Source organism: Nannobrachium achirus, assembly GCF_963921795.1.
Source record: "Nannobrachium achirus genome assembly, chromosome: 19".
Taxonomy (NCBI): Eukaryota; Metazoa; Chordata; class Actinopteri; order Myctophiformes; family Myctophidae; genus Nannobrachium; species Nannobrachium achirus.
Window position 1 is genome coordinate 32008576 of NC_137826.1, and position 18475 is coordinate 32027050.

The 18475-nt window shown below is 38.4% G+C and overlaps 1 protein-coding gene across 11 annotated transcripts in view; it reads right to left on the reverse strand.

Moving 5' to 3' along the window:
• Nucleotides 1-7406: 7406 nt before the first annotated feature.
• LOC308303945 (RNA-binding protein Musashi homolog 2-like) overlaps nt 7407-18475 on the reverse strand; it is a 280804-nt gene continuing 269735 nt past the window's right edge. For 6 of the 11 annotated variants that reach the window (XM_080748484.1, XM_080748485.1, XM_080748478.1 and 3 more), the window contains 2 exons: nt 13499-13653; nt 7407-7786 (listed from right to left, as the gene is read on the reverse strand). In XM_080748484.1, coding sequence (XP_080604610.1) covers nt 7727-7786; nt 13499-13653 — 215 coding nt within the window. In that variant the 3' untranslated portion in view covers nt 7407-7726. Of the gene's footprint in view, nt 7790-10294; nt 10366-13498; nt 13654-18475 lie in introns of all 11 variants that reach the window. The other 5 variants (XM_080748479.1, XM_080748483.1, XM_080748487.1 and 2 more) reach the window with 2 other exon arrangements.

Sequence of the window (18475 nt, forward strand, 5' to 3'; positions counted from 1 at the left end):
ATTAGAGAATGTAGAATAATTGGTATTTTGAACTACGTTTGCCTGTTCTCTCTCCTATGGCACCACATAAATACAAAAAGGTTTGGGTCTGAGAGGCTACCTCTCATCAAATGGTGATCCATGGCTGAAATGCTGAATAAATAATGGACCGTGATATGAAAAAATGTTTAAAATCACTGTTTTAGATCTCCTATGCTTTATTATTCTGGGACAGTCATGTGAAGAAAGAAAGAGAGAAAGAAAGAAAGAAAGAAAGAAAGAAAGAAAGAAAGAAAGAAAGAAAGAAAGAAAGACAGACAGACAGACAGACAGACAGACAGACAGACAGACAGACAGACAGACAGACAGACAGACAGAAAGAGGATTGTATACATCACATTAAAAGTTAACCTTAATATTCTATGTGCATTTAAAGAAAGTAGGACTGCTGTGATGGCAGCAGGATACTGAACACCTTTTGCATATCACATTATAGTGGCACCAGCCTCCCATTTATACATGTAGGTGAATGTCTCCTAATATTAAGACATGTACTGATACTGGAAAAGGCATAATTTATTGAGCAGTAATGTTATTCAAGGAACAACTTATCTAATACTTTGTACTATATACATACATACAATATACATTGAGATGAGATGGTGCAGATAAGAATAAACCCTATCCTGTATGTCTGAATTATACAGCCTCTTACTGTAGTCACTGGGATTGACCACAGAGGGGCAGTATAATAACATGCCATTTGTTTTTAGTTTCTTAAAAGCGCCCATTGACTCATAATTTAAATTAAATAATCGGGATGGTGGAGCTAGTTTTTCAGTCTACTGGCAGAGTGAATAAAACTGGAATGAAGTACCATGTTATGTCTGACAAACCAGCAGTTAAGCTGCAGGTAGCTGTGATAAAAATGTGTTTGATAAATCAATGTCATCATGGTCATAAAAGGAACCCTGGCCTGCACTGTCAAATGTCACACTGTGGGATGTCATGATTGTTCAAAAAGAAAGGTCAGGGAAATAAAGTATCTTGATGCCTAAATGTGACATTGGTTATTATTCAATATACTGAAATGCAGAAGAGATTGTAATTTCAAACTCAAAGTACCATACATGTTACAGATTCAATCTAATCAAATACAATCTGTTTGTACAAAGACATTACATTTCAAAAATAAGTACTATAGTGTGGTTGCCCTGTTAGGGCAACCACACTATCAAATCAAAAAACAACTAAGGAAAAAAAGTGGATCTGCCAGAGAGCAGAGAATCAGAGTGGTACTCCATGGCCTACTTAGGCAAGACTGATCATCAGTGCAGGAGGTCAATCTTAATTTGCAAAATGTGAAAAATATTTGCACAAAACATATTCACAATATGTGAAAGATATTTGATTGACTTCCTTGACCTACTGCCATCATCCACAAGAATAGTTTTGCCTCCCCTTGCCTTCAGCCTGGCGGAGATAACAATAAAACAGTGAAGGGATATACTAGTTTGTTTTATTTTATTTCATTTTCCAGACAGACAATCAATTGCTGCACCATTAGAGGATGGAAACCTTTCACAAACATTTTCCTGTCAATATTGTTGTTTGAAAATACAAATATAAAATTATACTTTCTCCAATTGAGATGTGAGACCCCCCATCCATTGTAAGGTGTATTTTATAACAGGGCTTGAGCAAGCCATACAAGACCTGAAAGAGGCTTTCAGATGTCAGCCATACCAGTTTTCTTGGGAAGTTGGTTAACATAACTCAAAAACATGGGAATGGACAATCCCAATTACCAGACTACAGTATGGAGACTTCTGTGCCAGCCAGGTTGCTGAACTTCTCTGGGAGCACACCTGAAGTATCTAATTCTAATCAGTATCATTGCAATGGAGTTTACCACCTCGTTTCAACTCAGTCACAGTAAAAATCCAGTGTTTTAACTCAGAGAGTGTACAAAAGGAACCAAATGAACTTTTACTGGTCCATTTGGTTCCATTTGAACACTCTGAATTACATAAACAGAGAATTTACTGTTTGAATGTGATGTCAAATGAGAACATTAACTACGATTATTACTACGACTGTTTTCTTCTTCTTTTTTGCTGTCACTGTTCTAAACTTGGTCAATCATAACGACGACAAACAATTGTCTATGGTACATACCGATACATTTAGTCATGAAGACAGGTAAATAAAATGGTGATGATTAGAACAATACTATAAAACATACTATACCATAAAACATCACTCTGTTTTTTTCTCTGATTTTCGTGGTTATCCAATGTTCTGTCACAGAATGATTAGTGCCTGTATGAAAAATGAAAAAAAAAAAAAAAAAAGAAACATTCCATGGTCTTTAGAATTAGTTTGTTTTTAAAAATGGAGCAGCACCAGAAGGATTTCCACATGGTATCAGATCGTACATCGTGTGTAGCCTGATTGACAGTTTTTTTTTCTTTCATATTCATCAAACTGATTTGAGTCCAAAATAATTGAAATAACATGACATACTTATGGTATGTTTTTGGGTGACATTTCCCTTCATGGTTGGGATTAATTGTTTGGCCATTGCCTAGCACTTGCCTTGAACTTCAAGTTTCAATGGATAGTTTTAATGGATGTATGCAACTTCCAGATTTATTTTATTTCTTATTTTCTTAAACCAACAACAACCCCACTGCCCCAAATGGATGAGCTGGTAAGATGGGTAACATTCATCAGCTGCAAGGGTGTAAGGCCGCGCTCACACATGTGCGTCACGCATCATCATCTTATCGTCTGAGAATGGCCACTGGGTGCGCCGTACTAATGCATTGTCAATGGAAGGTTGTTTGGTTTTTTGTCGTTGCCGTGTCTCTAGCTCAACCGCAGCCTGTACGCTCTTGAAGAGACACGGCAATGACAAAACACCAAACAACCTTGCATTGAGAATGCATTAGTACGGCGCCCCCAGTGGCCATTCTCAGACGATAAGATGATGATGCGTGACGCAGATGTCTGTACGGCGCCTAAGGCTGGACTCACACAGCTGCGTGAAACATCTTCTCAGTATCGCCTGAGAATGGCCACTGGGGGCGCCCTACTAATGCATTGTCAATGGAAGGTTGTTTGGTTTTTTGTCGTTGCCGTGTCTCTAGCTCAACCGCAGCCTGTCTTTTGGCCAAGAGACACGGCAACGACAAAACACCAAACAACCTTCCATTGACAATGCATTAGTACGGCGCCCCCAGTGGCCATTCTCAGGCGATACGGAGAAGATGTTTCACGCAAATGTCTGTACAGCGCCTAAGTAGTTAATCAGACTAATCAACTTAGTCTACTAAAAAACAAAAAAACATGCTGATTATTCGATGCATCGAAAAAGCAATTGTGAGAATAATAGCTAGCCCTAATTTCAGCTTGAAACAAGTGTAAAAGGAAGGTTGGAATGGCACACATCTCAGGCCACACCCTGCCTTGTAAATGTTTAATTTATGCTCCAGCGAGTGTTGTGTGACGTCGGTGTCGCTTGACAGAAATAACATATTTTCATCTAAGAAAGGTGTCAACACACTTCAGCCAAGGCTGTGATTTGATTTAGAACAGTGATTCTCAAACCTTTTCATTAAAAAAACAAAACAACAACATTACTCTCAGAGTTACAGATCTGTAAGCATTTGTTTGGAATCCCCTCACGGAACCCTGAGGGTCTCTGGACCTCACTTTGAGAACCACTGATTTCTACCGATTCACAGCCTCGTCCAATCCTAGCCCCCTGCCATGAAATGGGCTATGATTTAGGTTTCAACGGGTCTTTAAATATTATAGTAATGCATGTTAATGTGTGAGAATGATTCATATAGCTGGTAACACACAGGGTAAAATATTTAAAAATATGCATAAAAAGCTTGACAGAAAGAAAGGTCAGAGAGAGAGAGAGAGAGAGAGAGAGAGAGAGAGAGAGAGAGAGAGAGAGAGAAAGAGAGAGAGAGATAAAGATCAAAATAGCTGTTAGAGATGGATTTATGGCTCCATGAAGTGAGCTGGATCTCTGGGATCCGTTCCTTTCAAAGAGCCGTTCAAAAGACTCGTATTAGTTCGATTTTGATTAGAATTATAAATCAATTCAACCCTATATACATTTCTGCCATTTGAAAATAGACTATCTACAAGCTCACAATGTGTCGCAATGCGATGCAATGTGAGCTTGTAGATCTGCTATTTTCAAATGATTTTTCTACATTTTATTATTCATTCGAAAACCTGTGAAACGGGACATTCTGCATAATGAATACTTTCTACTATTGGTATTAAGTACATTTTGATACCAATACTTTTGTACTTTTACTAAAGTACATTTTAATCTCAAACTTCTACTTGTGGCAGAGTATTTCTACAAAGAGCCGTTCAAAAGACTTGATTCGTTCACAAACATCCCATCTCTAATAGCTGTGCCAATGGCATCTGGGATATTTCCAAAGTATACAAACATTAAAAGGTATTACAGCTTATTTTAAACACTACCATTGTCATCACTACTAGGTATGTTAGAACTATGTATTCTTAAAGAAAAGGGAAAAAAATCCTTTTCACAATTGTAGCTTGTGTCCCTCTTAGAAAGTAATCAGAAATATTTTTTGCATATCTTGCATTAGCATTTAAGGTAGTATGGCATACCCCTTTTAAAACATTCAAGGTTGGGGATCCAAATGGTGCCTTGTATACAATTACAAATACAGCATGTTTCTTTATTGTTCCCCCACGAAAGCTTTGGTTGGCTGAAACCACATGATGAGACTGTCAAAACAAAAACAACAAAACAAAAGAAACAGTGGATACATTGGACACCAAAACAACTGTTTGCGTTTATCAGAATAATGTGATCACTGGAGAAAGTTCGATCCTAAATCCACTAATTACTACAGGTAATATCAATACTAATTAGATCTATATAATGTAATGACAGGAGATAGAAGAGAGCAAGAGAGATAAAGGGATATAGATATGACAGAAAGGACAGGTAGAACAAGGAGAATAGACCACTGCGGTAGCAAAGACAGCACTTTGTAACAGTACTTATTGTCTTTTTCTTCTTCTTTCAAACACGCTATTGAAATAAATGGATGAAAAACAAGACAGTTTAGGCTGTTTGGTGCAGGGAAGGGAAGGAGAGAAATCAATGGATGCACAGTACATTTTAATAGTATATTACAGTTAGTAACCACAACGTATCATCAATAAAACTTTCTGATTAAAATTTAAATCAGAAAAGAAGCATCTGTTTTGTTTTTAATAGTTTTATATATTTTTTCTCTCTTTACATTTCATTATTACAATTTTTTTCTCTCTCATTCTTTAAATTATTACTTGATCACAACTCCATCATTTACTTTAAAAGCATCCAGCATTTTTCTTTACCTGGTTGTTTGGAACAAAAGAGCTATGTGAAACAAACAAATACAAGTAAAAAGAGCAAAATTAATCAACAACTACATTTGCAGCAGGTAATGTTTTTCAGAGTACATATTCATTCCATTTTCAGAAATCGCACTGCACCTTGGAGCATTATTATCAAATGTCTGTAGCTCATATTGTATCATTCAGTCTCTACAGATTAGTGCAGCAACTGAGACTAACCACTTAAACCCTATATACTTCTTTTGACCAGAGTCCCCCAGGGGTCTGTACTTGGCCCCCTACTTTCCCCCCTATACACCAAATCTCTTCAAGTCTCTAGATGTGCTATTTTTGCAGAATGTTCCCTATTGTTACAGGCCCAAAAATGTTATGCTAGCATTCAAGTGGTTAACAGAAAGAATAAATTATTGTTTTTTTATCCACTTTGAAAAAATATTTTTTGACATACACAGGAAACATGGGTCCATCATATGATGAAACACAAAGGCATTGCCTTATCACGATGTACTGTATATATGTGTATATAATGTAATGTTTACCCCACAACTTTGAGTATAAGTCTAGTCTATAACCAAAACCCTTCATTTAAATACTCAGTTAAGGACCTTTTTTTTATCTCCCTTTTAAAAAATCCAACATATACATGTGCAAATAGGAAATGTCCTGTACTTTACTGCTCACAGTGCAAAGATTACCCATTTTACTTTCTGATGTCTCCTCTACATTTCCCATTTAGAATAAATTAAACCTGCCAATGATTCCACAATAGAAGTCACAGGGCTGAGGTATGATATCAAAATGTTTACCTTCCTTATTCAGTCAAACATAGCTAGCCGATCTGCAGAAGAAGCATTGAACACAGAGGTCAGGTATTGTGTTCCAAACCAAGTAAAGCCAAATTTACACTTCGGAAAAACAAGTGTCACGCGACAACGCTGTATCTTCAACTAAAAAAAGTAGAAAAAATAAGTAGTTGAAACATGTCATTTTCAATTTAGTGACATGCCGCGTGACAGGTTTTCGCAAAAGCATAAATTATCCTTATGGAGCAAGCAGGGTGAAACACACATTAACATACAGCAAACCAGTTAAGATTTCTCTCGAGTATAAAACAGCCAGTATTCACAGAACCGAGCCTGGATCATGTTCTGAGCCTAAACATCTAAGTACAGTGTGCTTTGGATTAAATCATCTTTCTCTTTGAAACAAAAATGATAGCAATATCTTAATTAACAGTTAGACAAAGGATACATTAACAATCATTTATTTCTTAAAAACCGCGCTTACTTACTCACCATACGCTGGTAGGACATTTGTAAAATTATTCAGCTTGAGTATTTACAGAGCAAACATGTTCCGTTTGTCACTAGGGTGGTCACGGTCTTCCAGCAAAAAGTGTAATAATCTTTTTTTTGCGCTTTTTTTTCTATTCACACGCTATTACATTTTCTTCAACACACCATCACAAAAATATGCTATACTCTTATTGAGTTGATTATATGCAGTGACTGGAATAATATGTACAGCTACATTTATTTTTCTCAAGTTCAATTCACAATGTAATTATATGAAATCTTAATATATATTTAAATATATATATGTATATATATATATATATATATATATATATATATATATATATATATATATATATATATATATATATATATATACTTTTTTCTAAACAGCAAAAACAACATTTATAAAAAAAGGACCATAAAAATATTGGAGTCCTCTTTGTATTGCCCAAAAATAGGTAATTATGGTTAACAAGGAGACGTCCCAAAAATTAAAACAGCGACTAAGATTTATTACTTAGATACCCTCCTCATTTCCATTCAAAATTAGTATGTTTCCAATGTCAGCAATTTGAATCTATTTTTGTGTTGTTGTGCAAAGACACGTAAAGTATGTCTCCAATCTTTTTTCCTTTTCTTAATAAAAAGGTGAAGACGTGACTTGCAAGTATGTTTGGTAACCCCCCCCCTCCCTCCCTCCTCCCCCCCAAACACACCAGGAAAAATCCAATACATCTCCACTTGCATACTACAAAGATAAAATAAAACAACACAAAATGAAGGGTAAATCTAAAACGACGTCTTAAAAAATTAATCCAAAAGCTAAAAAAAGTAGGACATAAGTGAATTAAATTGATATGAAACATTAAACCAAACCAAGTTAAGTTATCAAAGGTTCGGAATATAGTACAGCAGTTATTTGTAGTCTTCTCTTCTTTTCTTTCTGATGACAAACTTTTCAATTTTTTTTTCTTTGTGTAGTTCCATTTCCATTCTTTTTACTTGGGTGATGCTGTAGTGCTTGATGTTGGTTGACATCACCTGTACACAATTAGATACTCCGGGCCTGTCTGTAGCATTTGGCCACCAGATGGACTCTGCTGGCGATAAAGAGAGAAATTATCTTTAGAATCATAATCTCTTACTTTCACACATGACCATAAAAAACATCTAAGCCTTTCATTTTACAAATCACAGAAGAAAGCGATGTGACTGTCAAATACATTTTGTGAATGACTAGAGGGACGCAGAAGCTCTGAAAATGATTTTACTGTAAATATGAGGAACACGATGATGTGGCTTTAGTGTTCTTTGGCATGTTTTTGAAGAATACATAGCAAACATGTCACAGCGAAGGATACCCTCTCAGGTGTTCACAAAAAGTGTTTATTTAATATACTTGTATAAGTCCTGGACTGTTTATCCTCGATGGTTATAACCAGTACTCATTTTGTATGGTTAACACCTTCTAATAAATCAAATACAAAATATGTAATGAACCACCAAGTCTTAAACCCTCTATACATAGTCAAACAATATTTCTTTATTAAGTATTAGTAAACTAAAACTGTACTCTGCACATGGTGTGCTCCTTTGTGCCCTCTACACCAAATCAAAAACAGCCTATCTACAATGCGTCGCAACACGCCACATTGTGAGCTTCTAGTTCAGCTATTTTGATCAACCCTGAGTATTACACATGGGTTAATAAAGGTTAAGTAACTGTCTCCGGTGAATGCTGTCGTATAAGGCCTTATTCTGTTTCTTTTTAATTTCATTAGTTCAGTAGCCTATATAGGCTGACATTTTTATTTTGACAAGAAAGGCAAATACATTTTGTAATTTCTGATCAGTATATTATGTTTACTGATTGTCAAACGAGTGTGCACAGGAGCAGTGTGCTCGAAACGTCTCTCAGCCCACTGAGAACAAATATATAGGCTATATGCAAAAGGGGGCTACAGTGTGCACAGCTTTATTATTTGTTTCTATGTTTTGTAGTTTGAAGTTCAGCACCTGTCTTTAAATGGTAAATGGATGTGCACCTCTTTTGATCCTCACTGACTGCCAAATGAGCCTTTCATTGCTTACTATGGTTAAATACAGTATACTCCAATTAGATTAGGTAATACTGTGGGGTTCTTCCGTCTTTGAAGGTTGTGTGTCTTCAACCAACAACGCCCCAAACACACCAAAAGGCATCTTAGTATGGTTCAATAAGAAATGCTAAACTGTTCTTAACCGGAGTAGTAATTAGTAGTAGTAGTAGTAGTAAGTAATTAGTAGTAAGTAATGAGTACAGATCTAAATCCTATAGAAAACTTTTGGCACTGGCAGGCTCTTAAAACAGAAGTAGGTAGAACACAGTGAAGAAAGATCCAATATAGGTGCAATAGAGAGCTACAATTTCACTTATACCTACAGGAAACCTTCTGGTCTGGTACAGTACAATGGCTATAACTAAGTACAGTACAATACAATACTAATAATATGGGTCCTTGTGATTTTATGCAGGCTATTTTAGACTTTTGTTTAGCAGAATGCTACATAGGTTTCAAAAGACTTTATTCTCTATACTGTAGGTGTAAAACAAGCCGATACAATACACACAAGACCAACCAATCTTTTCTTGAGTTGAAATAACTCAAGAAACTCAATAATGGCACACACACACACACACACACACACACACACACACACACACACACACACACACACACACACACACACACACACACACACACACACACACACACACACAATATATTCTCATGTTAAAGCTTGGTCGTGCAATATGTCCATTTCATTCATTTGGTATTTACAAATAATACAGCATAATCTGTAACTTTACATCTTGCTAAAGCAAACAGGGGTCTTTTATATCAGTATGTTCAAAATATTAATGTGGAAAAAAGGTCAGTAGTGTTGTTTTCTTTCTGTTTTCTTTTTTGTTTTTTTACATTTTATTATTTCCATTTTCTTCTACGTTTAGCCATTGCCAATTCCCCATGTGTACTGCATGCAGTCCCTGTTGCTGCCAACCCGGTTGCTGAGGGAGTGCTACCACATGCTGGGGAGGGTGTTCTACCACATGCTTCCTTCCATACACGATACACATCACCAGCTACAGTACTTCTTTTTATCTGATAGAGGGGAGTTTCATTGGGAGAGCTCACACAAATTCCTATTTCACTGAACAGGTGCCCTGATCAACCAGGAGGGGTCGCTAACGCAGCAACAAGGACACCAATTGTGCCCATTGTGGGTTCCTTGTTCTATCTGTAGTATTTGAGCATGACAGAAGCCAAATCCGTTCAGAAGTCAAAGCCCTCCGTATAAAACAAGTATTTTATATTTTAAAGCCCTCATAAAAAATAATGATGACAGTTGTTAGGGCAGAAGTGCAAGGCCGTCTTGTTTTTTTCCCCATTGTTATTTTGCCAGTGAATATCCATACATCCAGATGGTAATGATAACTAAGCATGCCATTGACTTCTGAAGAGACAAACTTCTTGTCATTACACACAAGTATGTACTACAGTAGCTATCTCATGTATAGGAAATACTGAAAAGTGTGTGATTGAAATACATGGTAGATGTAATACCTCTGATAAGATGGCGACCGGCTATCTGTTCAGTGGTATCCATTTGTAAAAGCTGTTGCAATCAACTGGCCCTAAAAGTGTACAGCAAGGGGCTTTGTCAGTATGCATTTCAACAAAATAACACAATTCATCACATCAAATGTGTTCTGCTAGCATGAATGGGTATATTATTGATGCTACTGTTCACTCTGATGATGTTCAAGTACATTTTCATTCTTACCCTTTGAAACTTTAACAATTGACAGCATCTACTGTACAGTAGGTGTTGCTCTCTCTCTCTCCAACTTTGTAGGACAGATATTGTTATTTGATTTATTGATTGGGTATGAATTCCACAATCATTAAGGTCAAATATCGAATCAATCTAATTGCTAAAGTAAAATAGCTGCACACTGGCTAGTGTAGAACCCTTTAATTTACATGACTATGTCCCCATCAGACATCCAGGATGCCTACTGAAGCACCGTACAGAAAATACTCTTGTATTGTCTGCACTTGGCCAAGCACCTGGTACTGTACATTTATTTATTTGATTGTTTTATGCATACACTACGTTCTGTGAGAAATGTTCAGTCATCCTATTTCCTACACAGGATGTCAAAGTCACTCAAAGTCATGTTAATTCTGTGTGAGATATTGTTTTCTTTAAGAACAATACACATTCATGCTAACACAAACACAATCTAATGAAAACCTAATTTGTTTGAAGGATATAATCATTAAGCACTTTCATTCATCCCGTTTCCCTAGTTATGATCGATGTAGTTTTGTCACTGTGCGGAGCAGAGGGTCGTCCACAAAAAAAGAAGAAAGTAAAAGACAAAAAAAGAAAGGAAGTGACAGGTTAATGATGGATAGCTTAAGGAAATAATTTGTCATGTCATTTGATTAATTTCAATGCATGAAAGAACAGAAGTCCACTTCATTACTGTTTTGTGACATCATGGTAGCCTGACAGTTATTTTATGTGCAGAACTTGCAGTATATGCAATATTGTAAGTGTGCTCTTTTTATTATCCTCATACACGGTATGGGCATAAAAGGGACAAGGACGGAATTAACTTGCAATGTGCCTCACGTCATGACAACCACACTGGTTACTATGAGACTGACACTCCATATATGGGCATTTCCAAATATGGGCTTATATGGCCACATATGGAGCATGACATGAGGCGTGACGTACGCACATGATCAGTTTCCATACTAAATGTGACCGCCCGTCGCAATAATAATATGAAATCAAGAGAATGTTATTCTCTCTATGTACATCTAAGGCCATCTCACAACAACACAACTATAGTTACACAAGGTCTTAAAGAATATACAATATTATGTATATTTAGTGTTAAAAACACATTTTCTACAATTTCTTTCTACCATATTTATATAAAATGATATGTAATCAAACAGGACAAAATACAATAGTTATTTTAACGCAAAAATACGAATTAAATGCTGAGACGATTTGTGACAATGGTTTTAAAAATGCTTGTTCTGTCAAAATGCTATTGAGTAGGACAATAGCTATTGTATACAGTAGCTATTCAGAGAAGAACAACTTCCAAAACAAAACCCAAACCATTAAGACATTTTTTTATTTGGTTGCCATCCATCATTTGTTCTTTCATTATAATGTTCCTGCAGCATCATATCCAGGTCATTTATGGACAAACTAAATTATGTTCCCAGGAACTGATATATATCTGGTTCCGCTGAGTCACTGCGAGAGCAGACTCTAAACAAAGTGATGTAACTGCCCATAATGGAAATGACAATGATATGAAATCATGCCCTCAAACGGTGATACCCAAACTATGGGCCGAACCCCACTGGTGGGCCATGAAGATGTTGCAAGCGGGCCCCCAAATAATTGGCGAAACAAAAAAAGATTGTATAGTTAATATAACATGAATATTAAAAACATAATGTAAAAACAAAAAAGGCCATGGGATTTATTTCTTTAAAACCTTAAAAAGAAAACGTGTTTTCATTGTGATAAAGAAACTTAAACTAGGAGCTTAAAGTATACTACGTTAGTTACTTCCACCGACCCTAGCCAGAACACCATCTATTGATTGGCTCATTAAAATGAACAATGCTTTCAAAATGCACACTTCCTGCCCATCTGACCACTTAATGTAGGCTGTCAAGATTGTCAAGCGGGCCTTGATCCACAAAATGTTGTTAACCACTTCCCTAAAAAGTAAAAAGTAAGACAGATTGGTGAAGAGGAAAAAGAGCCAGTTGGGCTGTCACGATTATGAAGTTTTACTTGACGATTAATAATGTCGCTGAACATTGTTGGAACATTATGAATAAAAATTACATTTCAGTAATCCATTAACATCTGTCAAACCAGCTCTGAGATTTACTCACTCCAACTGTAATCCCCCCCCCCCCTCCCCATTGTTTTGTGACTAATGCACTCCCAGTCCCAACATGTGCTGAAATCCTCGCCTCACCACACTGTGACCTCATCTCCAAGGACAGGAGTCTTGTGTCCAACGACTGTGTCACTCGCTGAAACACAACTAACTAAAAACTAAGCTAGCGACACGGTTGTGCGGCAAAGTATACTGCCCTACAAAGGCAGAGTGCAGTAACTATGTACAAGAATTTCACTGAAAAATTGGTTTAAAAGTTACGTTTTTTAATTGGATCAGCCAAATGAGATATAGACATATAAGTGATATTACACTGATTGTATATCTGTTCTTGAGCTAATTGTTCATCCCCCAATATCATGAATATAATTTGACCTTTGGGCGACACGAATAAGTCGGTGTGTCCGAAAACGTAGTTACTGCACTCTGCCTTTGTAGGGCAGTATAAATGGGGTATAAGAGTCACAGGATGATTGGGTTCAAGCATTAACACAGCTGCTTCTTTCCCTGGTATATACAAAATAATTAGTGGTCCTGTAGGTGTCACTGTTGAGACTGCGGAGGACACTGATCTGAGCGGATCAAAAAAAAAAAAGAAGAAAAAAAAGTACATTATACTAGTCGCTCATGGTACTGTTCTATCGATACAGTGAAATGCGATTCCAAATAATCGTAGTACTTTTAAATGGCAACTCTATAGTAATACGTGTAGTCTTATAGTCAATGATACACCGCCCTACAATAGTAAGGATGGAACCCTAACAGGAAAGGTGAGTGAGGCCAATAAGAGTACAGCGGTAATGCATACTGTACTCACTGTGATGCTGGGACCAAAGCCAGAGCCTGGCTGAGGGCTAGCAGCTGTTATGTAGTTGCCCACTGCAGAGTCCTGGCTGCCAGGTCCATACAGGTCAGCCACAGGACCGGGGCTGTTGGGACCATGGAAGCCTCCGGGTCTTGATGGGTTGGTGCCTACACACACAGAACACAGCAGGACACACAGTGGGTCAGAAACCAGGAGGAACCATGCATACTGTACTGTCACGTGTGCTGCTGGCACGACCTTTTATGACTTCAACCACCCAAACATGACTGGATTCACATTTTGAGTTTCAAGAACTTGCTTCGTGGCATTCACATTTGTTAAAGGAGCACTTCTCTCATTTTCAAGCTCATCTTCATATAATTGTTCTTCACTAACGTTTAGTATAAAACGGCACAATCTCTGTCTTCTCACTCTGTGTCTGGACTCTGTGTCTAGGCAAGTTTGGACATTTCAAACACGATTTCAAATTGTAATTGTTTTGTCCGGGACGCGAAGTTTGGCCTACATCTGGCCTACATCTTTGTACAAAGCGCTTTGTCGTACGCCCAGGGTCACATACTGGCCAAGCTTCACGGAAATATCACCGCGCACATCACACTAGGTGTGATCTTTGAGTGGTGTGAGAATGAGCATGGAACTCCATGTATGGAGATAACTAACGTCACAGACAGAACGGCCCGTTCGTGTTTGATTGTTTTAGTTTTTATGAATTAAGAACAATAGCTTGTATTTCAGCACACTACATTTTTTAGGAAGAGAAATAAAAGGCTGTAGTTTCCATTAGCATGGAATCTCCATTGATGATGTCATTCGTCAGCAGGTTTCTGAACTGTCCACAGCCCACCAATGAGACAAAGGGCGAGTAGATGGAAATTGTGCCATCTTATAATGAGCATTAGTGAGGACCAATTATTATGAGGTTGAAAACGAGAGATGTGCTCCTTTAAGGGACTACTCATTAAGCCAAACATCATATTTAATTTGTAACAAGAAAATGGACCAGAATTCAGTACAGAGTTAGAATGAATCCAGCGTGACATGCTTAAGATGAACTGCATACTGTATGCATAACATGACATATTTAAAGTATAACACAATACAGCATATAATTCATTTGATTTGTCAACCTAATAATCTATGGCAATTTAATGCAGTTTGGAAAAAACATAATTTATGTTTCATGTATGAAAGCAAGACTTTGCATTCCATGTATGACTTGTGACTATGATGACTGTCAATACTATATGTCTACAGGGGAGTGTTTAGGCAAAAAGAAAAAGGTATAGACATAGGGAGCAAAGAGGAATAAAGGGATACTAAAACCAACTTAACCGGAGTTGTAGAGAAATATTGTTCCTGACCTGCCTCCTTCGCCTTGCGAGTAACAGTGACTGAGACTAATACAAAGTCTTTTAAATAACCACATGTCTAGCAAAGGGCAATAACACTGTCAATAAATATATAAACAAGATGAGAGAGGGAGAACAAGACAATGGTCTCTTAACAGCAAGACAGCACTTCAGCGTCTGCTGTTAGAAGGTACATAATCTTTATTCACAAACTGTGAAAGGTATCCACACAACCACTGCGTCATATGAGAGGGAATCCTCGCAATGCAAACAATACAATGCTTTTAAACATGCAACACCTGTTGAAGCATGCAATTGTACACAACACATACACATACAGTACCTAGTATAACATAATTGACAATCTTTACACATCACTGCTCAAAGTAATCTCAGAAACTAATCTTGGTTGTTGTTAGATATGCTGCCTCATGAGGGGCACCTGCAAACATAGTGTGGATATAACCTGCATGCAATGTAGTCTATAACAGTGTCTAACTGCTCTTTGACTGCAGGGGATTTTCCACTGCGGGCCACCACCATTCTTATCTGTCCTACACAGCCCTCTTTTCTTATTAAGTAATTGAGGCAATTGTCAGTGGAAAAGGTAATTCTCATTTCTTCTAATCGTCTGCATTTTTAGTGTGTGGCTCCATGTGAAAGCATTTACTTCTGTATGTGTGTGTGTGTGTGTGTGTGTGTGTGTGTGTGTGTGTGTGTGTGTGTGTGTGGGGGGGGGGGGGGGGGGGGGGTGTATTGGTTGAGCCATTAACTTGAGCACCAAAACAAATTACACTGATTATGTCTGACTTGTTTGCTTTAGCAGGGCCCATGGTAATACAACAGACCACTGTTTTGATTACACAGTGTTTAATTACTGTGTTCTTGTTCATGTTGCCTACTCCCATTTTGCAGTGGCATCTTTTAAATACAGGATGGGTATACTGATTCTGTAGCAAAATGTGTTTATTAGTCTTTCATGAGCTCAGTCTCTCACACAACTAGTGCCAGTGTGAGAGATATGTTTGTTGAACGAAGAAGCAGCTATTACGCATTGGGCACAATACACAAATGGGAACACAAAAGTTGACTTCTGAGGAGGCTTATCCTTAGCAACCGGTTGTATGTTGTTGAATTAGAGGATAAGCTGTTTTGTGACTTTCCTTTGGTAGTAAACACTTACGGCGGAGAGCATTCTTACTGGTAATGCTGTTCCCAAGCACTTAACAACTGTTACTCTGGCATGATGAAGTAAATGTTAACGAATCTATGAATGGTGTGATGAGGGCATCACACTAGTTTCAGTGCACTACCATGTATTAACATGGGACGTTATAGGATGTGTTAACAGAACTTAACACCACTCATCTTCCTTTCAGGGCTTGTAACTTGGAGGTGGGGGGGCTACAACCTGTGTAGTCATCTCCTCTCTACCCCCCCCCCCCCCCACACCCCCCTCCCATCCCCACACACACACTCTTATGGCACCACTGTGTCCTGTGAGTATTAGGAAATACTTACGACCCCTTCACCCCTATAAGACAGGGCAGCAGGTCTATTTTATAAAGCAGGTCTAGAAAACCCCTAAAACTTTCAATAACGGTATACTGGAAAGACTTCTGTCGTGGCAGTGACACACCTCGTTCGTCAGACTGCCTTACACCATCAGAATCTACCCCAAATAGGAGCTAGGTCCTATCACTAAGAGTTCTCATACTAACGTTTGGATACACACACACACACACCCACACACACACACACACACACACACACACACACACACACACACACACACACACACACACACACACACACACACACACACACACACACACACAGGCATGCATGCATGCACGCACGCACACAGGATAAACTCCATAACTACATACTGTAGCAATCATTTTGTCTGAATATACAGTATGTTTATACTGACTGATTTCCCTGAGATGAAATATGAAAATGTAATGGTATTACAGTACTTACAAACCGCTGGCTAGATGCTGGTCTATACTGTACGTCTATGTCTGAACCAGATGCTGGTCTATTCATCTGTTTGTCTATACATCTGTCTGAATCAGATGCTGGTCTATTTCTGTCTGAACCAGATGCTGGTCTATTCATCTGTTTGTCTATACATCTGTCTGAATCAGATGCTGGTCTATTTCTGTCTGAACCAGATGCTGGTCTATTCATCTGTTTGTCTACACGTCTGTCTGAACCAGATGCCGGTCTACCGGTATGTCAGTATGAACCAGATGCTGGTCTATGTCAGTCTGAACCAGATGCTGGTCTATACAACTCTGTCTAAACAACACCAATCAGGTTCCACAACAGGCATTTCCACTCGTCAATATTTTCTCACTGCAGTCACTGTAAGGAACGAGATGCAGGGACATTAGGGACGTGCCATGCCACTGCAAACATGATCATGAGCAAAAATGAAGACAGAACTAGAAGCAGTGCTCTTCCGAGCACAGGTCTCCACCAGGCCGTGCGTCCTGGTGGTGCTACTGTATAATAGGCCAATGTAAAAAGGGTGGCATATGTTCTTCACCTTAGATCTTTCATGGCAATCGGACGCTGCATGCATGATTTCAAGCATTGTGTTCCAAAAATGTGTTTTGCTAAAGTCTACCTGCTGGTGGCGCTATAACAGGACAATGTTAAAAAGGTAGCATTTATTCCTTGACCTAGTGGGAATATGTGTGGCAAATGTCACGCAAGCTGCGTTGATGATTTGAGGCATTTTGTTCAAAAACGGAGCAATCCTGCAAACTTTGGAAGCTAATATTAGCCAATCAGGATGGAATATGAAATATCAGACGGATCGGACTTGATCACATGACTATAGAGATACTGTGTACCGATTTGCATGATTTTTGGATAAAATCTCAAGGAGTAATATCCAAAAATGTGTTTTACATAAGTCGGACCAAAGGTGGCGCTATAAAAGGCTGATGTGAAAAATGCAGGGCAAAGGTTTATCCTTAGCCTCTAGGGAGTGCGCTTACAAAGTTTGAAACTGATCGGTGGAGTTATAGGTAAAACCACAAATCGGGCTGTTATAGCGCCACCATGAGGCTGATTAAAAAGAATTAAGTGGCATTTCTTCCTCGGCCTAGTGGGAACGTGTGTGCGCGATCTCATGATAATTGCACTTTGCGTTTGTGATTTGAGGCCTTTTGTTCAAAACGGCTCAATCCCACAAACTTTGGAAGCCAATCTTAGCCAATCAGGATGGAATGTGCAAAATCGGACAGATCCGTGTCGATCACATGACTGTCGAGATATTGCCTACCGATTTGTAGGATTTTTGGACAAAATCTGTAAGAGTAGTGCACAGAAATGTGTTTAGCAAACATCGGCCACTAGTTGGCGCTAGAAAAGGCCCATTTGAAGAATTTAGGGCAGAGGTTCTAGATTGGCATCAAGGGAATGTGTGTGCTCACTTTGGCAGCGACCGGGCCAACGGCGACTGAGATTTGGCGCTCACAAACTGCGAGGACGCACGGACGGACGGACGGACGGACGGACGGACGCACGGACGCACGCGCGGACGGAGAGGAAAACATACTCTCCCCCATGCCTTCGGCTGGTGGAGACAATAAAGAATATTTAA